At 31.8% G+C, this 27,614-nt stretch overlaps 1 protein-coding gene across 1 annotated transcript; it reads left to right on the top strand.

Annotated features, from left to right (window-relative positions):
- Nucleotides 1-700: 700 nt before the first annotated feature.
- On the top strand, nt 701-23,333 carry LOC148624532 (cullin-4A-like). Its single transcript, XM_088567196.1, has 21 exons — nt 701-1,118; nt 1,838-2,058; nt 3,041-3,109; nt 3,416-3,489; nt 7,344-7,506; nt 8,120-8,209; nt 8,758-8,840; nt 9,488-9,555; nt 10,284-10,402; nt 11,293-11,368; nt 11,701-11,829; nt 12,206-12,243; nt 13,347-13,413; nt 14,924-15,034; nt 16,462-16,655; nt 17,519-17,629; nt 17,872-17,980; nt 18,379-18,452; nt 19,054-19,152; nt 21,108-21,260; nt 22,950-23,333. The coding sequence occupies exons 1-21, from the start codon at nt 839-841 to the stop codon at nt 23,043-23,045; spliced, it is 2,424 nt and encodes an 807-aa protein (XP_088423322.1). The 5' UTR covers nt 701-838; the 3' UTR covers nt 23,046-23,333.
- The last annotated feature ends 4,281 nt before the right edge of the window (nt 23,334-27,614 follow it).

Raw genomic sequence — 27,614 nt, 5'->3', positions numbered from 1 at the left:
GTTGCCAGTGGTCCTTGACCTTTTTTTCTTGCGTTGGTGTAGCTTCCAATTAAGATATTCGTAATTGTATGTTTGTCTGACTAAAAGGGGAACAACTTTCACAATACCAAACGCTCACATTTACACATTTCAGTTGCTCATTTGCTTTTGTTACTTTATATGTATGATTTTAGTTACTTCATGTTCTTTGTTGTGTATATCTGTTATCCACTATAACCGCTATAACCTTGGTTCCCTTGATTATTCTTTAGTATATTCAATCCTTAACATATATGTACACAAATAAAATATTGCCCATTGACCGATGTATGTGAAAAACGTCTAAGATATTATTGTTACTAATCATTCATTTAAGTAAATCGGTAAAAAACGGGGGCGCTACCTAGGCCACAATACGTTATGACGGACGCACGGACAGACGCACGACGTACGGACAGATACTTGAAAGGACCAAAACATCAAAGATCCGGAACTTTTCGTTGGATATAACAAGTGTCTTCGATTGTAATAATTATAAATTAATGCTTTAAAAATCTTTTATATATATAATATAGCCGTGTGTTAGCTATAGGTAGGTGCATTAAAAGCCTCGAAATCCTTGTTCGGTACTCGCCTGTTATAAGTCTCTGATAGTTCCAGAGCAAATAAAGATTCCCGCCAAATGTAAATTTCATATCTCTATAAACAAAGGAGTTATCTCCCATTTCACGAGACGACACACGAGATCTTACGCCATTTTGACAAAGAAAGGCAGACAGCCTGCGAAAAAAAAGTGATTTTTGCTGTTTATTCGACAATTGTGGCTCCTTAGGCCTACAAAAGGCCTAATAGGGGGTGCATGCCACTCTCAAATGCCAACCAACGCAATCTGCCTGAACAGCAGAGACCAGAAAACGACTTGACACACTCGAAGAAAAGGCGATTGAGTGACAACTGTTCGAACCAAAACAACAAACGATTTAGAGAAAATACTGATTTATCACAAATGACAGACTCACAGAAACGTGCAAATTTCTCCGCACTCACGAGCCCCTCCAATGGAATTAATAGACATGCATCTCCACTTGCTAATAGTAAACCTGGGTCAACAAAAAAACTCATTATAAAAAATTTCAAAGGTATGAAAGGGCAAATATAATAAAATTTGTGGTAAAGATTTTACTCTACTAGGAGCATGCTTCTCTTTAATTGTGAACCTCTTAAAATGAAAGTATCTCCAGAACCTCTCTCAAGTATCAGTTGGCCATTGCATCTACAGAGAGGTCAATTTATGTGTACAATGTTTATTATGTTCCAGTTTTTTCACGGGTTCAAAATTGCATTTTGTAATAACAAGATTGAAAGGTCCAGGACTATTTTGCATCCTAAACGTAAGGCCCACAAAAAATGATAAATGTCTTCAATGAGACTAAAATTTTTAAGAGAAAATGTAAAGTATAAATGGTACAAAATGTAGGTCCAGGATCTAGTTAAATAAAATTTCAATGATCCTGAGTCAGAAATTGAAGATTCCAAACCTCAGACCAGTGACAATTCGAACCCATACTTATTGTCCACTTCTGATCACTTTTTGTTAGGCTTTTCCTGGAAAAATGTTTTAACTTAGTAATTTAAAGTACCTGACTAGGGTCATGCTTCAAGCTAGTAACTGAAAGATGCATACAAATAGTTGGTGTAGTCCAATGGTAATAACTTCAAGAAGTTGAATGATTGAAGCTGATAATATGACTGGGAATTCCATTATAGGCACATTTTCAGAAGCATTATTTGTCTTCATGCTATAAATGTTACTCTGTTTCTGAAATATTCAACTGTTAATTTTTATTTTTTTTTTCAGACAAACCAAAATTACCTGAGAACTTTCAAGCTTTGACATGGGACAAATTGGCAGAGTCGGTGCGGGCCATCCACACAAGCCGTTCCATAAGGTCCAGTTTAGAAGAGTTGTACCAGGCAGTGGAAAACATGTGCTCTCACAAAATGTCTGCTGCCTTGTATGAGCAGTTAAAACAATTGTGTGAAAGCCATGTTAAGTCAAACATAACACAGTTCTTGGAATATCCTTTTAATAACATTTAATAATGAAAATAGCATCAACAGTTTTGTTATAAATAGTTGTATGCCATTGAATAATTATAACTATATAATAATCATGTTTGATAACACAGTAATTTTTTATTGCTTTTATCCAGGAGTTATAAGGCCTGGATCAAGTTAAAGATAATTGTAAAATACAAAATTTCATGACTGTCTTTTTAGACTTACACTTTTATTAATCAAACTAAATGAAATAAAAGAATTTAGGAAAATTTTTCCAACATTTTTCTTTAAATAGAGTTGTTTGAATCCTCTCGTTAGGCTGCTTTCAGGAGACATTTGCAGAACCATTAGAATTCTTGACACAAACATTTTTTGTACTTGTAATATGTCGTTCGTTTGATTGATATTGTACTTGTTTTTACTGGGTCATCAATATTGAAAGCAGGTCCAGTAGCTGCTCGTCTCAGGTCAAAGACATGATTTTCTTTTGTTTTTTAGTGGATTTCCGCTATTTCAAATCTGGATTTTACTGTTATGAGTCTTTTTTTACTGTATATTTACTTCCAATTTTGCCAATTTCTGCTGTTTGTTGACCTCGTAAAATCATCTCTGCTGTTGAAACTGAACTAATTTGGACTGAATGCTTCAGTCAATTCACACAGGTTTAAAACAAAACGAATATGAAAGGACTTCAGAGTATGTCAAGACAAATTATTTTGTTTATAAATGTGGATTGCTGTATATTTCTTCTCCAATTAATGACAAAAAAATTAATGAACAAATTTGGACTGTTGCTTACAGCAATTAAATGTCCAGGGGCATGTCTTATACCTGTTGAGTATTGTATTACATTCTTGTTTTTATTCACATTCATCTATTGTTATTTTCGGTTCACGAACTTTTGGTACTTTTTTTTATCGCTGATTGTTAATCAGTTCTGTAGGGAACTGTTTGTACTGATTGCACTTAAACTACTGTAAGTTCTTTAACATGCTTTACAGAGAACATTGGATATGAACAATTTTTGAAAAAAATGGATAATTGTTGGCAGTCTCACTGCAGACAAATGGTAAGTATATGATAGCTCTACTCCCAGGATTTGCATTTTCCCCAGTGATTGAGTTTAAGTGGAATGCTTGCTAAAGCTATAAAGTGGAAAGCTATAAGAAATAATTACATTTTGCTAAAATTTGCTTGTTTAATTCTATATGTATAATGATATAAGTTCAGTACAGAAATAAAAAATAAAAAAAAATGCTAAAGATTTAGCTAATGTAAATTTTCAGTACTTGCTAAATTTAATTGTTGGAAACATTTCTTCAATTCAATTGCCATAATCCAGTATAGAGAATATAAGGCCATTCTTTGTTTTCAGATAATGATAAGAAGTATTTTCCTGTTTTTAGACAGAACATATGTTCTTCAGACTTCATCTGTGATGTCTATATGGTAAGATTATTATAACTTCCTGCAGTATTTTGTCAGAAAACTTTACCCTGTGAATAAAAGTTAAAATAAATTAAAATTTATACGACCCCAAAAAATTGTGGTTGTAGAATGATATGGCTCTCATCTCATCCCAAGACACTTTGTTATCATGCAATAACTTGAAAATTAAATTATGGATCTGAATACAATTTTACAAGAAGGTTCCATATCACGAGAAGATGGTTGGTACTGAATTATGGTTCCAACTGTTTTTGAGTTGGGAGCTCAAAAACAAGCATTTTATGAGATTGATTGATTGATTGTTGGGGTTTACTGGCCAAGCAGCAATATCTCGGCTATATTCAGGCGATGAACATGAAATGGATGATTAAATGAACATTAATGATGATGAAATGAAAAAGGGTTGGGACACAAGGATAATAGGGTCGATAAATTTTGATTGCCACTAGACATTTTAGCATCTTGTGGCAGAGCGCAAAGGTTCCTACTCCTATCGAATACCATAGCAGGGTTCTTTAATGTGTGAGGAACATGGCATCTTTCCCAACACAGTGCACCACTATGGTTTTGTGGTCACGTTTTCTGTATTATATCCTGACAACCCAAGCATGTAACACGCCAGGGGTACCCCATTCCACCACCTGGGGCACACATCCCAGATGCTCTGTGGGCAGAGCGCCTAGCCCCCGTCTAGGTTTCTGAGCACTATTTAGTTGCCTTTTACGACAAGAATAGCGCTGCTACAGGCCTATTCTTTTGACATCTGGACCTGCATTTCATAGAAGTTAACTACATAACTCAATTATAAGCATATGAATGTCTATGATATTGATTAAAAATTTGTCTGAGTTGGATTGATTTGGGGGTCATGGACTTTTTTTAGAAATTAGGGCTGAAAATGGTCAAATGACAGTCAATTGTTTCCCAATAGTAACATGAGTAAAAGTATATGGATCTCTGTGATATTGAAGGAAGGAAAGTTGTGATTGATCTTTTGGGTTTTAACCATTACTGATTAGGAATAGGGGTAAAAAAGGGTCCAGAAGCTAGTTTTTTTTTAAACTTAAATATGTAACTTAGTATATGTGTATTGATCTCTATGCAGTTGTATTACAGTCGAACTTCAATGTGTCGAACTGGGATTAGTCGTAATCTCTGATAACTCGAACTAATTACGAAGTCCCAGCAAAACTCCCCTTACCCCAATACAATTTTACCTTGACTGATTGAACTCGGATGAATCGAAACCTCGGATAACTCAAGGTAATCAATCAGTCCCCTCGATAGGACTTTGAGGTTAATTAACCCTGATGTCTTGAAGTCAACTAATTAGTCAGAAAACTGATTGCTTTATTACAAACCATGATCGAAGTATGTTTTAACAACAGTTAGCGTGGCTTTTAAAATTAATTTGTTGACACTCTTTGTGGTTTGATTTGTTTATTTAATTAATTTAAAATTGCGCGTGTTGTTAAAAGAAGCGAATTTTATTAATAACATGTGGGAATTTACACTAACAGTGATATCGGATATGTTGATATTTTGAAAAATTTTATTAAAATACAGATGAATTGTAATGGTATCTAACTATTTAATGAAACGTCAAACAGACGATTATTAGGGTATTTCAACGACTACATTCGTTTCGCTACTGAATTTGAAATTTTATCGTAATATTGTAGAGCACATGGTTTGACGATACTCCTGATTGTGAATCAAACAAAGCAGCATGTTATGAACTATAACGTTTTTGATATAGAAAAAATAAAAAGGAAATTTCACTAGAACACTCGGTGCCGTTCAGTATTTCAAACATGATATACAACATACAAAAAAATATCTTCCGATATGAAACGCTTGACATTAAGAAGTACCGTGTAAAGTGAAGTACATGTACATGTACAAGCACAACAAATGATGTAACTACAGAAACAATCATGGACCAAACTACTAGTATAAACGGTTTATCCTTGACCTTGGATTACTCAAACCTTGGATAACTCGAACGTTTTTGCATGGTCCCTTCGACTTCGACTTAACGAGGTTCGACTGTATAAGGATCCATACCAACAAGTCAAGCTGGGATTGATATTGGAGGTTTTTGGATTTTAGATCCTTCAGGATCAAAATACTTTTTGACACCGGTTTATGTCAGGAACTTCCCTAATATATCTGAACACAAAAATATAGTCCAAATGTTATTCATTTTATATCATTCAATACCTTATTTATAACCAGTAAATATATGTTTCTGGCAATTATTCAGCTCAATGATATTGTATTATTTCTGCAAATAAAATTAAGGTCTATCAGTGTCTACAAATCAACTGAAGATTTGAGTGACTACTTTTTGGTTTGGAAGATGTAAATGAATTTGCATAAAATACAGTATTATGTCCAGAAACTTGAAATGTGGTAAGCATGTTCCATTTAACACAATTATCAGTCAAAAACTTAATCCTGTCATTAATATTTTATGATTAATGAACAGGAAGTAAAGAGCAGTGATTGGAACCAAGTAAACTTAGCAGGAAAATTAAAATTTATAAAAAGTGTCTAGTTTTGGAAAATCTTATGTTTGTCAAGGATATTATCTTCTTAAGCAGAAATTGGTTTTATTTGAGTATAGTTATTGCATCAGATAAATACCCTTTTAAAATATTTTATGAATGGAAATGAAAATTAACTTTTCGACACATTTTAAATTTGAGAAAAAGGTGAAATGGAACCAATTTGTTAATGTGTGTGAAGTTGGATATGGTTTAACTATTGATTACATTTTATACTGCAGAAATCAGTAGTAAAGATTGACACAAAGTTTCTTCAAGTTAGGAAAAAAATCAGTTCCAGAAATATGGGGAAAATGCTAATGTATGATTATAGTTTTTCTTTTGTTCATGCTACAATTTTCACAAGAATCACGAACTTACAGTGCTAACAGCACTTTAAGATATCCATTAAGAATGTAGGGACCAATGGTCTCTGGGCAGTAGCTTGAAAAATGTGTACAGACATCTGGTTAAAATTGTGTTTCCAATGAAGTCGGTATAGTTTCGCTTTTTAACCTTTGACCTTAAAGACACTCTTCCATGGAAACGCAAGTCACCTGATTGCAATTATGTTTCCAGATTGGCCAAATACTGATAACTGGCGTTAAAAAAATTGTGTCAAAGACTGTATGCCATCTGTTATTTCCTGAATGAAATGTTAAAAATTATATGTAAAAAGAACAAAATTTCACTGTGTCTGATAATCTTTATTTTTAAAGATAGTACTTGTTACAGGTTCTATACCACCGAAGGAATGTCTTATTAGATTAAAAGGAATATGGCCTGTCTAGTATAAGAATTAAGGGGTCTGAAGTAAGCTGTTTCCTTCTCAATAAGAATTACCAGCTGTATCAAGTTAGAATTTTCATGATTGTCCCAATTGTTCTACATCTGTGGTAATCTTTAAGTTGTGCCCTGCTGACATTTTATCATTATAGGTAAAAGCATGTGACATTCCTTAACATTCAGTTCAGAAAATGTTCATTCTTGAAACATTAGGTATATGAATGTCTTGGTTTCAAAGTATAATGTAAAAAAGGCTATTTGCTAAAGACATGGATTCAGAATTGGTCCAGATAGACTATTTGTTTCTTATTTGTGTATTGAGGCATTAATTTTCATGTTTTTTTTTTACATTTAAAGAGTGATTTGTTGATTATGTTCATCTAAGAGTATTTTGTCCTTTTTTTTAGCTTTACTTGGCAGAACATTATTTCTTGGTATGTAGAATCGAATTAAAAAGATGTGTTTATTATTACACACCATGAGACTTAGGGTAAATTTTACTTTTTTCTGACATTACAGGGACATGGGATTAGATTTATTCCGTTCTAATATTGTTGGACATCATATTGTTCAGACCCGAACCGTAGATGGACTGTTACAATTGATATCTCGAGAAAGGAGTGGAGAGGCAGTGGACAGACAGTTAATGAAATCTTTACTCAGGATGTTATCTGACTTACAGGTACAGTGAAAGAAATACTTACAAACTTTGAAACAATTAATTTTTCATACCCGGCCACATAAAGTAGTGAGGTATTATGTGATACCCTCTGAAAAGTTGAGTATCTGTCTGCCCTGTCTGTTCCCCAAGGGTTTCCAGGTGATAACTTGAGAATGGAATCAATGATTTTTTGCATAAGTTCCATAAAATACAGTTAAGTTCAATTTTCTAAGTGTAGTTTTTCAAAGTTTTGTCAACCCCTTTTTTAACCATGGCAGGGTATCACTTAATGTTCCATGTATGCCCTACTTTTAGATAAGGAAAAATGTTCATGAAAGAAATAGATTTAACGAATTAATTTAAATCTAGTCAAATGTGGTTTTAATCATTTGTTGACAGCTCCTTCAAAAAGCGGAAGAAGAAAATTCATTATTGAACCAATTATTTCAGTCCAAATGACATTTTGAGCAAGTATATTTGCACAATAGATTGTAACACACAATCTTATATCTATTTCTAACAATTAAAGACTATATATATGTCTTTGCAGCAGTTTTTGTTGGCATCAACACTTACCATTTAGTCTATTTTGAAGATACATGTGTCACTATTATTAAATTTAATAATATTTCAGATCTATCATGATTCCTTTGAAAAGAAATTTTTAGAAGCAACAGATCAACTGTATGCAGCAGAAGGTCAACGATTAATGCAGGAGAGAGATGTAGGTTTTATTGCCATGTCTAGTCCTTTTGAAGGCAACTGTCAATTTTGTTCTTGATGAAAACCCATTGCAGACGACATTTGTGTTGCTCAGTACTGTTTAATTTAGTAGATAAAAATGACAGAAATTTTGTGACTAACTGGAATTCAGATAAGTCAATGCCTCTAAGCAATGGATATACCGATATCTTCGGGCAGTAGGATCATGCATTATTTTTATACCTCCCCCTTTTTTGAAGCTGTAGATATGTGTATTTTATGAGCATGCTGTCAGTTATTCTGACTGTCAATCTCCAGCTTCCATTTCCAACTCCTGCCACACCACTGAATTAAAATCATTGAAACTTTCAAACATTCTTTACAACAGGTGCCATTATGCTTCACCTTATGTTCCAAACTTCTCCCAAACTGCTTCAAGTTATACAGTTTTTTAACTCTCCTCAGTGCACAAATTTTTTTTGGACAATCTGCTTGCAAAAGAGAAAGAAAAGAAAGCATCTGATAAGATTGGAATCTAGAGAGGGTCAAAACATCATTATATTCTTTCAGGTTCCAGAATACCTTGCTTATGTAGATAAAAGGCTTGGAGAAGAAAATGAAAGACTGTTACATTACCTAGATCCCTCTACCAAGTATGTATAACAAAAGTGTAATAAACGTCTCATTTATGAATATTGTCTTTTGATATATACTCTTTAATCAGTATAATGTGTTAAGTACTGTCAGGAATTTATGTTGGGACAAAAATTGTAGAAAAGGTGGCTGTAGAACTAGGAGTTTTTCTTTTTCACCAAACTTGGTCTCATCGGTTGTTTTTCAACTCCTCCTTAAAGACTTGCAGGATTGCTATGAATCTTAGTTTGGTGTAAGATTACTATATGGAGATATGCATTTTGTCAAGAATTTATGTTTGGACAAAAAATTGTGTAAATAACAGATGTTGGAGTGTTTTTCAGCAGGACTTGGTCTCCTCCTCAACAACTTGCAGGATTGTTATGAAACTTAATGGGGTTTTAGATTACCATATAGAGATGTGCATATTGTCAGGAATTAGTCTTATTCTTTTATTGTGTTGTCAACAAAAAAGTACTAATTGCTGTATGTAGTTGTTTCAAAAGTGTGTAGTCTATCCATCATAAAAATTGTGTCTAATATGAATCCTATGTCCACATTGATCCACAAACTTACAGGATTCAACATGTTGCATGGGGGTATTAGTTCTGTTAGGAGCAAAGTCTAGTTACTTTTAAATACCTGTTTTTTTTTGTCTTAATTGCAGAAAGAATTTGATATCAAGTGTGGAAAAACAGCTCTTAGAACAACATCTTACTACTATTCTACAGAAAGGTAGTATTGACTTACTATAATGTAGAAAAATGGACAATTGGAAATATATTCTGCATGCATTATATTTGTATGGCGGTATTCCATTATTTTCTTTATTAGCATGATGTAATTTTAATAAAGAAATAAGGATTGAAATGGCATTAAAATTCTCTTGTGACCTTACTTACAGTATTTCTGGATTTTAATTGTTGAACTTATTTGAACAGAATAAGAGTTTCTTGTCACAAATTTTATCGTAAAAAATAACTCACTATAAAAATGAATGCTCCCTGTGTAAAAAAGTCTGTAATTTCACTCCTGTCAAAAACCACAAGAATATCAATCCACTGGAGAACATCTATATATTAAATAGGGTCATTATGAATAACCAAAATATAAAACTACTCCTGCCAAGAACTTGTGCAGATTTTACTTAAGATTCTGCACACTTCTTAAATCTTTGTTTTTAGGCACTCATGATCATATTTGGTTATTCACTCTTTCCAATTAATTATTCTATTGCTATACCATTTTCCTCATATTTCCACATAAATAAATTTGTTACTTAAAATGACAACAAAAGTACAGATTTTCCTCCATAAGAAACATGAATAACACTAATAGAAAATATTTTTTTCAGACTGAAATTTTAATTAGTATGAAGAAAACAACAAAATTGTACGACAATCATCAGACAGAGGGTTTTAGTTTTTGTAAAGGTTACATGTTCGCTATTGTTTTTTATGTAGGTCTGAACCAGTTATTAACAGAGAACAGAATACAGGATCTCAGTTTAATGTATCAATTGTTCTCCAGAATAAAAGATGGGTTAAAGGAATTAAGCACATCGTTTGCTGCATTTATCAAGGTAAAGAAACAGTTTCAATAATAACATTGGAAGTAAGAACATTTGAATACTGGTCTTGTAAGTACTACTACTTAACTTCCAAATGGATTTTGAAATCTTTTGTTAGGAAGTGTAGACACCATATACAGGTGTGCATAAATGAAGATAATTATTGTAGATAATGTTGCTGTCAAGATGGCATTTAGATAATAAAAATAATCTTATCTTGACTTATGATAATTAGCCTGTGTGTGTTTGGCAATCCTAAACAAATTGGTTCAGGACTATAGCTTTGTTGTCTTGTCTTTCAACACAGGCTTTTGATATTTGATATGTGCTTAGACAACCTCATAATGATGTGTCCTATACCAGGGTTGACGACCTTGAGCTGTAATTTTTAAATTATTTTGCTTTTCAGATGTGTCATTTTGTGTCTTGGCTGCAACTTTTTTCTTTTGAAGTAGGCTTTTGATGCTTTGCATGTGGTTAGGCAACCCAAAGATGATTTGTCATATACCAGGGTGGATGACCTTTGACCTTGAACATTGACCTTAATGTCTTGATTTTAAATTATTTTGTTTGGTTTTTTTTTTTAAATGAAACATATAGTGTCTAATCTGTTACTTTCTTGTCTTTTAAAATTTGAAATGTTAGTAACTATATGTCTTTTGCAACTTTTTATACTAGAATTTATTTATGGTTGGGCCCACAGAGATGGTATCTATTATATTTTAGGGGGTTTATGTTCTGATATTGCTGTTGAAAATTCCAACAAAAGTGTAGAGTCACAGAAATTGAATGAAAAAAATTATATGAAGTTTTGGTATATTAAAATTTAGTTTACCTGAACAAATTGTATGCAGTGTTATACATGTTTTTATATATGATTAACATACAGATCAATTTTTCAGAGTTCTGGCCGCTTGATTGTCATAAATACAGATAATGATCCTGAAAAAGACAAAGATATGGTTCAAAGTTTACTTGGTAAAAACTGATCACAGAATTGATTTACAGATTGTCACAGCTGACAAATAGATTTGATTATTAAGGAAATTAACTGCATTAATGTTCATATAATAAGAGCTAAATAAAAATGTAATATTGTTAAAGCATAAAGTAAAATCATATATATGATTAATATTCTTGATTTTCCTGTATAAGCAAATGAATTTATTGAAAGAATAATAAGTCCCAAGTTTTAGCTAAGTTCTTCTTAAAATATAGTATAAATCTAGTTAACATACTCATTGACCAGTAGTGTACAGATATCTTTAATCTATTGATCATATTTTTACTGATGAAAATGTCTGTTTCAGATTTTAAAGAAAAACTAGATAATGTGATAGAGGTCTGCTTTGCCAAAAATGAGAAATTTGTGAATGGTTTAAAGGAGAGTTTTGAATACTTTATAAACCAGAGACAGAACAAACCTGCAGAACTCATTGGTTAGCTTTCTTTCATAATCTTGAGCTACAAAATACTCGAAGTTTATATGTTGGTTAAATGTTAATTTTATATTAAGTTCATCCAAGGAACAACCTAGGCATTGTTGAAAACAAGAATTCAGTGTCATTAAGTAATCTTCAAAGTAAGGAAATTTACCTGGATAGTTACAGACATGATTTATCAAATAAAAACTAACTTAAGATTAGGCTCATTAGTAAAACTAGTGAAGGATAGAACTGCTCATAGAATAGTATTAGGTTTGATTTGAATTGGTTTTTGTGCTTTATAAAAGAAAGTAGATTTTTTAAGATTGTTAAGCATGCATTTATGAACAAATTTTGAAGTATAAATAGAAGTTTACTCTCTTTATTTTAGCCAAATATGTTGACTCTAAGCTACGTTCTGGTAATAAGGTAAGAGAACTTAATACTGATTCATTTTAGGATTGGTAAAATTTATTCTGGATTTCTCCATTCCAACAGCATTAGCTAAAGATATTTTTTTTATTTTTAGAGATCACTACCCACGTTTAGCTATGAAAGACCTATTGTTACACAAAAAAAAATTCATTTGTTTTACCAAAATTTCATTTTTAATAGCAGTCTTGGTAAGAATCTTGCAATTTCTTTAATATGAGATACACCTGAAAAAACTCCAAAAATATGGTAAATTATTCTTTCATTGGGTTTTTGATTACATGTATAAATAGTAATAAAAACACAGTAAGAGTAAATGTGGATGTATATTGCGTTAAACTTTAAAATTTTTTGTATATTTTGTTAAATACAACAAAAATTTGTATAAAATTCTGCAACTGAGCCATTTCATTCCAAAAAAAGCAACAATTAATGGCTACATGTATGTTACAAAGCATATAGTAGTTGATATAAACAATAACAGTCCCCTGAGTTGACATAAAATCAAAAAACATGGATTAGGCTTAAAACTTAGGAAAATGTAAGATGAAGCTGAGCATTTTCATTGGTTTAAGCCAAATTTGTATGTCATAATTTTTGTCATCTCTGTGCACTGTCATTGTCTTAATACTGCATTAAAGAATTATAATTTTAATAAAATGATTTTCAATTCTTTGCCACTTCAAAACAGTGTAACTAAAAGTTAATTACTGTCGTTGTGTTTTGACAGGAAATGCATCAACAGTCTCAGAGAAGCATGCTGGCCTCAAGTACAAGAGGTCTTGGGTTTTTTTCCTGGCCATGTCTCACTAAAGGCTTTAAAATGTTGGTCACTGCTTCTTCGCCAAGTAACCAGTATATAAAGGGTATAATGATGACTGGTTTGCTCACAGAAAGATGTACCAGAGTAATCAGTTGCTTCTGTTATCAATCACAAAAAAGATCCTGCTAAATGTATTGGGCTAGCACGAAACAGGGTCTGTTTGATTGGTCAATCGTTCTCCTCCCAATTACCTGATATATCAGTCATAGGAGGTTAAACCATAATTATTTGTCTGTTCATACAGATTTGTTGCAGTAAAAAAAATTATTATTGACAGGAAGCTACAGAGGAAGAATTGGAAAGACTGCTGGACAGAATTATGGTTCTCTTTAGATTTATCCATGGCAAGTGTGCAGCAATTAGTTGAAAATTATGTTGAGTGTTTAGTGTATACAAAGTAAAATGTAACTCTTATATACCAGAATGAAAATGATGCTAAATGGTAATCTTTTCTTGGAGTATTGTTGTGTTATGTCTCTGTTACTGTATATACTCGCCTATAAGTCAGAATTTTGGGACTAAATTTTTAACTGGTGGGAAGGGTTCCGACTTATAGACGAGATGTCGACTATGAACTAAAATTTTCAGCTTGAAAATGTCAAATGCTTGACAACTGACATGAGCGTGACACCAACATTAAACAGCCAGACCTGCGCCATTTACCCCAATGTTATTAAATTGTAAATGTCAGTTTTAGGAAGACTGTCATCATCTTCTACCTTTTACAGCTAAAATATGATGCACTTAAAGAATATTTCATGTTTAGTCTTTTATTTTGCCACATTACTGATTTTATTCATGGTTCCCAGGCATCCATTTTGTGTATTGATTTTTACCTGTGTACACTGGTATAGCCAAAAACCCAAAGGTGTAATAGAAACATGACCCAATAATGTACCATAATTCGTGACAAATGTAATAAATATTTTAGTTGGGAATGACAATTATTTTATGAATTTCTTTTTCTTAAAGATAAAACCTCTTAACTTAATGAAATATCTTCAAATGAGTTGTTACAGTATCATAAACTTTCTGTTTAATTCTTTGTTGTTCACACTAGATCTATATTTAAGATTTTAATTCGGGTTATTGGCTGTACCAAAATTAGAATGAATGAGAAAATGGCTGTATCAAAACCATCCACATGGCTTGTCAAGAATTTAATTACTTGCTAATATAAAAAAGCTCTGGCTTGGAATTATTTATTTCAATATTATTGATGTTATCAAAGCAAACAGGTATACTCATTGTAATTAAGGAATGTTAGCTATGCAGCTGTCAGAAATCAGTCCGACTTTTAAGAGGGTCAAGGCTAGGTTCCTGTAATTATTGGCTGAAGAGGGGCGTCCGACTTATAGGCGGATCGACTTTTATTCGTGTGTATATATGGTACTATTGTTAACAATTATCCTGCATTTTTCACAGAACAAATACTTGAATTCATTACAAAATTAGCCTTCTGATAATTAGATGGTCAAGTAGCTGTTTTCTCTGAACTATACTCCCACTTGATTACTTTGCAAAAACCTTGTCTGTCCATTACACTTTCCTGTAACAGATTTCTCAGTTTCATTTGGAGATAATGTTTAGATATATAGCATATTGCCTTTGCATGATGATTTGTACCATGCCTTCCTTTCTCCAGATTCCTGGCTTATCTCCTTTTTTACTGTAAACGATGGTGTGGGGTATTCTTTGTTCAATGCAGCAAGCAATATCTTGTTAACTTTCAAATTGTCAAAAAAATGAGTTAATAGAGTAATAAATCCTTCACAGTAAGCACTATATGTTATTACACAGTATTTACAGATTTTGTTTGTATAGTGTCATTTTACAATGTAATTTTCTTTTTAGGGAAAGATGTGTTTGAGGCATTTTACAAAAAAGACTTAGCCAAAAGGTTGTTAGTTGGTAAAAGTGCTTCAGTGGATGCAGAGAAGTCTATGTTATCTAAACTCAAACAAGGTAGGGAAGATTTTATAAATATTTTCTCTATGAAAATTTCAATTACTAGTACCATGAAAACTAAGTTCAGAGGTCAGGTTGAGCCATTAGTGGAAATGGAAGGGAAATGTAGTTAATAAAAGATATATGTATAATTCAGGTGACTGATTTATCAAATTTTCACAGTGTTATAAATTTCTATGTTTTATTTGTCCAGTGGCTTTCTTCCTTTTGATTTAAGACTCAAAAACTCACAATAACATACCTCTTATATAACTTCGTTTAAATTTGTACAGATAAAGTGAGCAAATATTTACAATATATATAAATAAGAAATTTTAAGAAGGATTAATGTCCCTGTCTTTGAAGCTGAAAGTAAAAGTTATCATTAAAAAACAATAGATGATCATAGAAAGTGGTTTAAGATCTATTCTAATATGATGTGCTTCAAAGCTCTTTAGACCACAGCCATGGTAAAAAAAGCGATAAACACATGACATAGCTGTGTCTATTCAATAACATGAGGAAACTAGTCATATTAGAATCGAAATAAATCACAGAAACTCCATTTTAACATTGTTTTACCATGTTATTATTATATCATTGCCATTCATGTTGTTATTTAATCCCACGCTATCCCTCGGAGTAAAACGGGCAATATAAATGACCAGCCCATGGTACAATGAGTTTCCATGATTTATTTCTTAAATTGAACTATACTATTTGGTCCCAGTGCCCACTTAAAGCACATTTACCCCAGTTGGTTTACTTAAATGTAGTTATTGTTAATAATGCCATAACTTATATAAAAAAAGCTGTTGTTTTCATCTGACATGCCATTAACAGTAAACAAAAGTACAAAACCTAAAACACGGTATTGAAAACTGATTTCAAATTGTGTAGATATTCATTAAAGGGAACTTTTGTAATCAGAATATTAGAAGTGCAAACAAAAAAAATTGTTGATTTGAAAACCATTCAAAGATCTGACCAAACTTTCAAAATCTCCTGATCTGAGTTGAAAGGTTATCACATGTACGCTTATGACTAAGTAGTCAGAATTCTTTTAGGATAAAGTATGATAAAATTTGTAGATTTAGCTTATATCTTGAAAATAGGTATGGATAAAAAGAAACCTTGTTAATGAAATGATCGGTGTGACCAAGCATACAAAACTATTCACTTGCATTTTTTTTTTACAGTTTTTAGATGTTCTACATATACATTGTATTTAAAAACTGTGATAATCAAAAGAAATTTCTTGCAGAAATTATTTCCTTTTATTGAAGTATGGCTGAACAAGTGATTGAATCAGGGTCTTTAGTGTTTCATTTATTCTGATTTCATCAAAATTCAATTTTAAAATCTAATTAGTCATGAATTGGTTAAAACAATAATTAGAAGATTTCAAGTGACTAAGTTAACATATTGTTGCTTTTATATTTCAGAGTGTGGAGCAGCTTTCACAAGTAAATTAGAAGGCATGTTCAAAGACATGGAGCTTTCTAAGGACTTCATGTTGACTTTTAAACAACAAATGCAAAATATTGATGCCCCTGGTGGGATAGATTTAACTGTGAATATATTGACAATGGGCTACTGGCCTACTTATATGCCAATGGAAGTTCACCTCCCTGCAGAAGTTAGTATTTTTCTTGTAGACTTAGTGAATTGTTTAGTTCTAAGTACATTGTACATTTACTTGTGAATTTTTTGTTCCTACTTGCAATGTCGCTAAAACTACTGTAAGCCTAGTTGTTTTTGCAAATGTTAATTTTTGTGACTTAGTTTGTAATCTATTTTTGCAGTTATGTATTTTCATGTTTAACATACTTTCCAAAATGCATATATTTTTGTGTTGTTCATAAAAAAATTAGCCTCAAAACAGACATTATTTTTTTTGTCCTAAGAATATGATAACCTATTGATTTTCAAGGTCAGTGATGAAGGTCCTTTCCATTTGCACTGGTTTTCTAATAGATGTGAAAAGAAAACAAACATAATTGAAATATTGCTGATCTTCAGCCAATATTTCGTAAAAAAAAGCTTCATGAGCAAGAAATTCCTTTGACTACATCGTAAATTGATTGCCTTACATGGATGCTTTATCTTGTAAATATTTTATATGGTCAACCTGATCTGAAGAAACTAGTACTGTGAAAGTACTTTAATTCGTGAATACCAATTTTCATGGATCAGGGAAGAAACACAAGTTCATGGATTATTGAATTAGTGGTTTGAATATTTTCAGTGTACACAACAGTGGAAATCTCTTATTTGTTGGGAACCATATTTCGTGATTTGGTCTACCCACGAAAACCACAAAAATTGGTACCACACAAACAATAGTACTTTCACAGTATATTGTATCATGTTATTTTAAGCTGATGTAATAAGTTCTCAGTGCCACTGTACAAAATATATTTTAAAATACCATGTAACCTTTTAGGTTGAAAAGAGGGAGGTATTTGGTGAAGTTGATTAATGATTTTAATTGGGTTTCAGATGGTCAAATACCAAGAAATTCTCAAGAAGTTTTATCTGGGAAAGCACAGTGGAAAAAAACTCCAATGGCAGTCAACGCTCGGTCACTGTGTTCTAAAGGCTAATTTCTCAGTAAGACAAATAAGTTTTTCATGTCCATATTAATTTTGCTATTTTGGTTATAGATTTAAGGAAAAAAGGAGAATTCTTTTAATAATGAGTTATAATACTGGATACTTAATTTTCATATTGATGATATTTGAGAATTTTGACTCTATAATAATCATAAATGCATTAAGAATTTGTCATTATTTTTTTTTTCTTTGCTTAAATATGTTAAATTGTTGTGAAAAGTAGACATCTTTTCCTTTCAGGGAGGCAAAAAGGAACTACAAGTTTCCCTATTCCAGACTTTGTGTCTCTTGTTATTTAATGAAGGTGACGTCTTCACTTTCACAGAAATTAAAAATGCAACTGCAATAGGTAAGAAGTCTTAATTTATTTTTATAGATATAACATTTTTGTAAAAAGTTTTTTTTTAGGAGACACAGAAAGTGCAAATATTTTCAACTTTTTTTTGTTGTAGTGTAATTTAAAAATTGTTTTAAAATTTTATCTCAAACCTTAAGAAACATTCAAGTTATTTTTTGATGTATCTAAATGATACCACTGATTTTATAGTCATAATTTGATGTTAATATATTTTGTTTAACAATTACAAATACATATATTCAATCATTTAAATTGTTAATCATGTTACATATATCAGTTCTATGGTATTATTTGTCTCCTGGCAAAAAGCATGAATATTATATGTGAAAAATGCCCATGCCTTTTGTACATGCTCCTCTGTTTATTGTGATACATTATTTACATTGTAGAGGATGGAGAATTGAGAAGGACCTTGCAGTCTTTAGCTTGTGGAAAAGCCAGGGTTATCTCTAAAGAACCTAAAGTATTATGCTTGTTCATTATAATTAATTCAAAGATATTGTTTCCGATATTTCTGTTCAACTACCTCTGTTAAGTCTCTTCCTGTGAATTGAAAAGTTTAGGATAAATCAACACAAAATGAATTATTACAGATTTTATTTTCCAACCACTCCTAAAACCCTTGAACAAGTTATTATCAGATTGCATGCTTGTTCACGGAGAATGTGGGTCAAATGTTCACACCAATTTAACCACTTTGACAAGTTATTTGTTGTATTTATGCTCTTTCCAGAAAGTGGTTTGGGTATAGTTTTACCTTTGTCTCTTCCCATCATTCTACAAAAAACAAATTTTCAAATTTCTTTCTGAACATTTACAAATGTGAGTAAATTTGTGTTATTTGATAGTTTCATGATTGTTTACATTTGTGTCCACTCTATTTTTTAAAATAGAATTTCAGAAAAATGCAGAATCTTAAGTTGTTTTTTGTTTTTTGTTTTTTTTTTTACAACTCATCTAATCTAATTAAATTAATTAAAAATAATTCTTAAAGGTATTTACTCTCCGATGTATGTGATAAGTAATTAATAAAATATTGATATCATTTTACTTTTCTTTTCTAGAGTAAAGATGTCGAAGATGGTGATAGATTTCTGTTTAATGATGGATTTAAACATAAATTATACAGAATCAAAATTAACCAGATACAAATGAAAGAAACGGTTAGCTATTTATTCATGGATAGGTTCTTTTTCTCAGTAATGCATTTCATTTGGAAATTTTTTTTAAACTTTTTTTTTGGTTACATTCCTAATGGATATTAATGTATCATAAACTTTTTTTCAGTCTCAGGAAAATCTGAAATCGAATTGGTTTTCTAGGTCAAGTTCACAGGGTTATAAACTAGGAGATAACTGAATTGTATGGAAGTACTAAATCCATATAAAATTCAGACACTGACAATGGTAGAGGTGATTTATGGCTCAGAATAAATGTCAGATCAATGTTTTTTTTTCAGTCTACATACATCATATTTTCATGTAATTGTATAGTCCTTTGGTTTACAGATCTGTATTTCGGAAAAACCATACATTCATATCCCATTTTAACTAACCAAATCAAGAACAATAACTCTTGCAAAGTGCTAATTCCATATTCAGTTCTATAATTTTTATCTCGGAAGTGCAGTAATAAACATAACCTAGTTATGGGGTCTGTAATTGTTTTTGTATGAGTAATAAAAGATAATTTTTAGGATTTTTGGGCCACAATTAAAAAATTGTTTGTTTCCTCTTGCCCCTGCTGTGTTAAAAAAAAAAACGCTGAGTCAAAATTTTTTTGGTGTTTTTAGAAATTTTTTTTTTAATTTATGGCCAGAAAAAGTTCGGAGATGTCCGACATTGGTCCTGGAAAAATAATTCTCAGAAGTTTTCGGTTGTGTTCATTACCTTAAAGATAAAATCCATTTCAAGATGGAAGGCAAAAGGTAATAATACGATATTCAGACACCAGTAAAGTTAAAAATGTGGTGAAAAACAAATTATATTCTTTTCACAAAAGGGATAGTTGGAAGGACGTTCTTGAGGACGTAACTGCTGGAGATATACAATTGATAACGACTTATGAAGTAGTTATCACCATTTGTGATAAAAAAAAATATCAAGCCTCTGATGTTGGCATTTGTTTGACTCGGTTTGATTCTAGTCACTTCAATGTTTAATAAATGTTCTGTTTATTACTTCTTTTTTGATATGGTGCCCATATATAGCTGACAAGAGAATCAGCTATCAAAAACCTCAGAAATTCAAGCAGTATACTTGACTATGAAATATGCTTTATGCTTTCAATATATCAATAAATATTAAATACAACAAAAGTTAACAGAAAAGGCCAACAATGACACACTAATCAATTATAAGCATACAACAAACCATTCTCCACTAGTTCTAATAACCCTCAATGCTTGTATACTCAGCAGAGACACAAGTTTGACTGAGGAGCTACATTACTGCTGCTAACTCTCCATGAATATGATTATTTCTCATATTAATGCAAGCAACAGTTTTCACAGTACAAATCAATTTATACCAGATAAACCTGGCAGCATATAAAAACTGGTATAGGAAAAACCTGATACTAAGATCTGTCTGTCTTTCAGGAATTGATAAAAATGTAACTTTAAATGAACAAAATTTTAATTGTATTCTCAGAATTGTTAAAAGAAACTAAGTACAACAAATGTATTCTTCCAGTCTCTAGTCTTTGAAATGAATTGATGATATAGATAACCGTTTCAATCTGTTTCAATTCTAAAACAATCTGAAGTGGAATCCTGAAAAAATATATACCCTGCCTGCCTGGTCAGTTCCAAAATTAAGGGCAGGGGAGAGGGGAAACAAACAATTTTTTAATTGTGACCTTGACATGAATGATACAAAGATATTTAAAGATTTGATTATGAATTCAGTGGGTGGAAGTTTAAACATGTTAGCATAACCAGTAAATGGTTATTTGCAACCATCAAATGAAAAAAAAACCACCAAATCTTTGAAATATGATATATAAATGTTATCTCCCATTAATGCAACTGCAGAATATATCTTTGATAATAGCTATTTAAATACTTCATTTAGACCAATTTATGCTATTCAGTAGGTAAAATTTCATTTTTCTATAGCAAGAAGAAAATACAAGTACAACAGAGCGAGTATTCCAAGACCGGCAGTATCAAGTAGATGCAGCAATTGTCCGGATCATGAAAACTCGTAAAGCTCTTAGTCACAATTTATTGATTTCAGAATTGTATAAACAACTCAAATTCCCAGTTAAGGTATGTATATGTAGTGTGTGTGTGTGTGTGTGTGTATATATATGTTTTAATGTTTAAAGCTATTAATTATGTATTGCACCAACTGAGTTGAAAGGCCATACATGTTCATGTACTTAGGAAGACAAAACTGGCCATAAAGAAAGAGCTGCTGACATCACATCAAGCACAAAGTTTCTTAAGAATCAACTGTTTATTGCTTTGGATTCCAATTGGCTCATCTGTCTAAATCTTGTTCTATTTTTTATAATTTTCTTTATTTTATATGGCAAACATAGTTTTATAGTGAAACACATTTTCTGTGTTGTGGTTTTTTGTATAACTTAAATATTGTTTGATCTTGATAAAAGTTTATAGCATGGTTCCATACAACAAAAAGAAGGTTGGTATTGATCTTGGGTGTTATGGCTCAAGTGGTTAGGGGCCAAAAATGAGCATTTTATAAAATTAAGCAATATATAAGTATATGTATATATGAATTATACCAACGTGTATACAGCAAAGGTCAGACTGATTTTGTGTATTATGACTACTAAATGATTTTGGGGTTTTGGGCCGAAAAGGGTAAAAAAATGCATCTTCCTGGTTTGCAAACAATAGCATGGTTAAAGGTTGAGTGATCTCTCTGAAATTTTATGAAAAGATAAGGAAGATTTTGATTGACTTTTCGGGTTACAACCCAAAGTGTCTTGGTTAAGGACAAAAAAAATGGCAGAAACTAGCTTTTTATGAAACTTAAGTATTTAACTTTAGTTTATAAGTATATGAATTTCCATCAAAATGTACAAGATTCCTTAACAAGGAATCAGGCTTGGATTGATATGGTGTTATGTTTTAACTTTAAGAGAATAAGGGGATCAAAATCAACCATTTTCCTTCTTTCATGGCTGTTACTTGAGTAAAAGTACATTAAGGGTTCCATATCCAATAAGGAAGTTTTTTGATGATTTTTAGTGTTGTGACCCCTACCTTTTAGGTACTAGGAGCCAAATAAAGGTCAGAAATTAACATTTTTTCAATTTTGTGTGGGACTTATTTCTTATGTCTAATTTCAAGCTTCATTTTGGTCGGAATCTTATGCCATGCCAAACATTTAATCACAATCCTATATGTGTTGTATAAACTGATCAGGATTCGATAGTTGTGGTTGTATCAAACTGTGCCATGCAAAGCATTTTTTTAGGCAGAAACTTTAAACTATCATACATGTATGTAGGGAGAAACCGTTAATTGATGAAATGAATCTGTTGATAAGACCTACTGAATTCTCCCTTTTTGGGTCAAAGTTGATAATTTTGACTTCTTATCTTAAAAATCATTGAAAATAGAGACTTTGAATTATTGAAAGATTCAACTTAGTTGAAGTGAGAAATAACTGTTTTAAGCAGTTTTTTTTTTTACCTTTGATAGGTAAAAAATAGCCATTTCTGCAGTTTTTGGCTTCTATTTCAAGGACTAGCAGAAAAGATAAAGTTTTCTATGGCTGATTTTTTCCTGACATCAAATATTCATAAGGCAAATAAATGAGTTAGCTCCAGATAAGTGTTTCAAGCCCTCCAGTTTCCTTTAACTGTCTGTCAAAATGTTTGAAATATAACATGATTGGCAGGTTGATATTCAGATATATTTTAAATCTTTATGATGTACAATCTTTTTCTTACTTTCTATGATATTTTTTTTCCTCTTTTGTAGCCATCAGATCTGAAGAAAAGAATAGAAAGTTTAATAGACAGAGACTATATGGAGAGAGATAAAGAGGATTCTAATCAGTATCATTATGTTGCTTGATTTAGTATTAAATTAGGACAACACTAAAGTGAATGTGATCTTACATTGACATTGTCATATATTTCCTGACAATGTCACAAGATGTTTTATATTTATATCCTATTCACCACAAATTCTGTGTTGAATCTTTATTTACATCAGTGCTGTAATAAATATTTTATTTCAGGAATATAAAGCACTTTAGTTTGCTTATGGTATGCTGTAGATTCCTGAGTATTTTTTCAGAATATTTGTACACAAGTTTTCATGTTTCAAACAGTACATTAATAATGTAAATTATGTGATAAATCTTTTTTATTTGTAATGCCATACCCAGTGTTCAAATGTCCATTTTCTGCATTATGATTGGCCTTAAAAATGTGACCATTTACACATGTACTAATAGATCTAACTTCCAAGTGTGATTTTAATGTCAATGTCTATAAAACCTTCCAGTGTGTAATCGGTGCTTATGGATTATCAATTAGCTTGGATTATGCTTTTAAAAACAAAATACCTGAAATACTGTTGACTCTGAAACTATTGTTTCTTTGAATTCTTACAAATTTTGCTTTTGAAATCAGTAGCTTCCTATTATTTTGCATTTGTTTCTAAGCTAAAGTTTTCATTATTGGTTTTTTCTCTTGATTCAGTCAAGAATTCTTTAAGGTTGTTAATGTTATAGGGATGTTGTCTATGGTATCCTTATCTGTAGGTAATTGGTTAAATTTACAACAATTTTTGTTCACTCAAAGGATAAACTGGGTTAGGACAAAAGTTCTTCTCCACTTCAGTACAATTTGACACAACAGTTTGTTTATAAACATAGAATATGCAACAATCATTTCAGTTGGTTTCCACCTAGTGACTTAGTGATTGGATATGTATGGAATTCTTTTAAATGATATGGTTGTGATTGATTAAGGGGCTATGGCCATCATCCCTCGTCATGTGTTTGTTAACAATTTTTCAAAAATCTTCTCCTCTGACACTACTTGACCAATATAACCACACTTGGTTTGAATGTTCCTTCAGGTATCATGCCAAGAAGTGTTGTGGGGATTTTTGCTCTGTCTTAAAAACATAATGGCTGTTACTAAAAATAGAACATATGGATCAGACAGATGTTTTTGAAATGTATCTCCAAACGGTTAGGTTTAGCCAAATTCTGACATAGAGTACAAGATGAGTAAGATGAGATCTTTCTGTCATTAAGTTTTCATTTTAATTTGTTATGCCATGTTGGAATTAATGCCCTTTTTAGATGATTATTTGCCCCTTTTAATGTTATTTCTTTCAAAAATCTCCTCTGACCAAGTTGAACCAATTTTCGTATGAATGTTCCTGATTAGAATTGATAGGGGTATTTTAATCCATTGAAAGACATGGCTGCTATTACTAAAAATAGAATTTAAGGGTCAGACAAGCTTTTTGCATACATCTCCAAAACCGTTAGTTTTAGCCAAATTCTTTTAATTGCCGAAATTATCCTTATTTTAAGGCCTACAATAATCTGCAGGAATCAAAGTTATTCTTGCTAGAGTTACTACCCTTCAAAGGTTAGCTCACTTGGCCGAATGCCATGTGAGCTATTGCCATCCGTCGGCATCATAATCGTAACCAATTCTTCAAAACTCTTCTCCTCTGACACTACTAGACCAATTGGAACCAAACCTGGCACGAATGGTTCTTGGGGTATCCTGCATAGAAGTGACGTGGGTATTTATGATCCGTGAAAAAACATGGTTGCCATTACTAAAAATAGAAAATATGGGTCAAACAGTGTTTTTGGCATAAATCACCCCAAAACCGTTAAGTTTAGCCAATTCTGATTGGGTGTAAGTGTTCAGTATAATCTGTAGTCAGATTTTCGTTTTAATCAGTTAAGCAATTTTGGAGCTATTGCCCTTTTCCAATGTTTTTTTTGGCTATTTGTAATGTTATTTCTTTCAAAAATCTTCTCTGACGCTATTGTACCAACTTTCACCAAACTAGATATGACTGTTCCTTAGGGTATCCTGCATAGAATTGATGTTAGAATTTTTGATCCATGGAAAAACATGGTTGCCGTTACTAAAATAGAACGTAGTGGTCAGATAGTAGTTTTTCGCATATATCTCCAAAACTGTTAATTTAGCCAAATTCTGACAGTAAATTGCTCAGCATAATGAGAGCTATCTGAGGTCAAATTTTCGTTGTAGTATGTTAAGTCCCTATGATTTCAATTTCTGCAGATGAGTGGTTCAGGCTCTATAGAGCCTCTAGTATATATTTAGTGCATTTTTTTTTAAATTGGGATTCATAAATGCACCCTGTAGGTGGCAAATGACAAATTTTGTTTTAAAATATGTCCCCTATTTCATATCGCAAATGCACCCATTCTCAAAATGAAATGTTGGTTTTGGATTAACTGCAATGGTTAAAGAGAAATAAATCACATAGAAAGCATTGAAAGTCATTGAAAAAGGGAGATAGCTCTTTACTTTTGTACAAAGTTTTGTTGCTTTTTGGGGAACTTCAAAATCATTTTCTGAGCCATCCATTTTGGATTAAACACATTTTTTGACTGATTGATATAATTATGATATAAACATCACATTGGAACAAAGAATTCAGTGGGATAAAATATACCATGTGCCACTCATATTACAGGAATTGCCTGGTTTCTATATGGACACTCTCTTACTAGTTACTGTCCGTTTTCTTTGGTCTTATTTACCTAGTCCGAATTTCCTCTGACCCTGCAACCCTCCTCTTTTTTATTTGGATATTGATATGTCGGGTTGGGGTCAGAACGATGTGCCATACAAAAAGTTGGAGATTCAGCGGTACCGCGGAGTATCGCCCTTCACGCGCTTCTTACGACTTTCGTGTTAAAATCGTGTAGGTGATGCATGCCTAGTTCGATTTGGAATTCACTTTTCTTATCACACATTGTATATTTTTTTTTACAATACACAATATAAACCATATTTAATTTTACAGGTGATTAAATTTTAGAGAGGACCATAGAAAAGTTTGAATCATTCAAAGTAAAATAGATTCCACAATTCTCAATCTTAACTGCAACTTCAACCAAAGACATAAGGACATACAATGTATCTGTTGTATTGGAGCTAAGTGAGGCATCTGATGTGTCAGTTTTATCGAACAATTAATAGTTTTATATACATGTACATGTACATGTACATTTGTATATCTGCAAATTGAAACAACTAATATTTGTGTTGGCTCTCAAATCCTAAAATCACAATGTTTTTTGTACATAATGATGTTTTTTGGCATTGATGCACAAAAATGATTTGTAAAATGGACCATGTCTTATGTTTTATTATTCCGTCTTTGTTCAATCTCTGAAGCATCGACCATTTTATTAGCAAGGGGCAAGTAATCTTTTAAAAATGTTCCAAATTCCTGAAAGGAATATTTTACTCCTCCATTGAAAAGTAGAATAATAATGATTCTATGTTTCCCCAATTACTAAACAAGGCATTTTTTTTTTCAAAATGAAATATTGATTTCAGTTGCTTCTGAATTAAAACTAAATGTTTGTGCTTGTGCAACATAAATTTCTTATCTGACATCAAATCCCTGCCCCCTAAATCCTACAAGAATATTGTCACTGGAAGATGTAATAAGTTTACTAGTGTATAAACCTGTTTTATTTATGATGCATGCACACAGTAATAGAGACAAGTGCAACATTTTGTTTAAACATGTAGGTACTCAAGTAAATTCCAAATAAACTTTAAATTAACTAATGTGAATGTTACAACTTTCACCATAACATACATAGGTGAAGAAAACTCCTCAGCAATTCAACAAATTGAAAGCAAATGTGAAACCCTACAATACAAGAATGTGTCCTACTTAAAATAAAAAGCTTTGCCAAATGCAGCATGATACAACCACAGTCAATTAAACTCTGCAAGTGTGGACACAATATTAGTTATTGACGCACTTAACATAGAGTCTTACAGTTCATTATGGACACAACAAATCATTTGGACACAATATTGCACATTTTGAAATTCAACTTTAAGTATAAAGGTCTGCTTTAGCGTGCATTCATGGAACACTTTGTACTTCATTATCTCAAAAAATATGATTTGTTAGGGCGTGGCTTCCTTTATAATTTGAAAACTGTACAAGATATTTGAAATCTAATTGAAAAACGCAGGCAAAGATTTTGAAGTGACATCTACAAAATTTTTTCAAACCAAACCAGAAATAAACAAGTATTTTTCCCCTTTATTTCTTGAATCAAGGGGAAAAATACTTGTGTAGGGCCCATTATTCTTACTTGGCTTAAGTCACAACCCAAACAATCAATCTAAGTCTGTTTATTGTGGTATAGAATATTGTGAAGCATTGCTATACTTTTATTAGCGTTGTATTGTTAATTCAATGAATTTCTTGTTTTAGGACCCATTTATGCCCCTAATTCTAACCCCCAAAATCTATACCAACCTTCCTGCTGTCCTTTGCAACCTTGTTTTAAAATTTATAAAGATCAACCAACTACTACTCAAATTTTCACAAAAAACAAGTGTCTCCAGATGACCACAACAAATCCAAACCAATTTGGGG

This window comes from Perna viridis, chromosome 2, assembly GCF_037379345.1.
Source record: "Perna viridis isolate PV_CMFRI_1.1 ecotype Kerala chromosome 2, ASM3737934v1, whole genome shotgun sequence".
In the NCBI taxonomy this organism is placed as follows: domain Eukaryota; kingdom Metazoa; phylum Mollusca; class Bivalvia; order Mytilida; family Mytilidae; genus Perna; species Perna viridis.
This window is presented reverse-complemented; position numbering and strand designations above follow the sequence as displayed.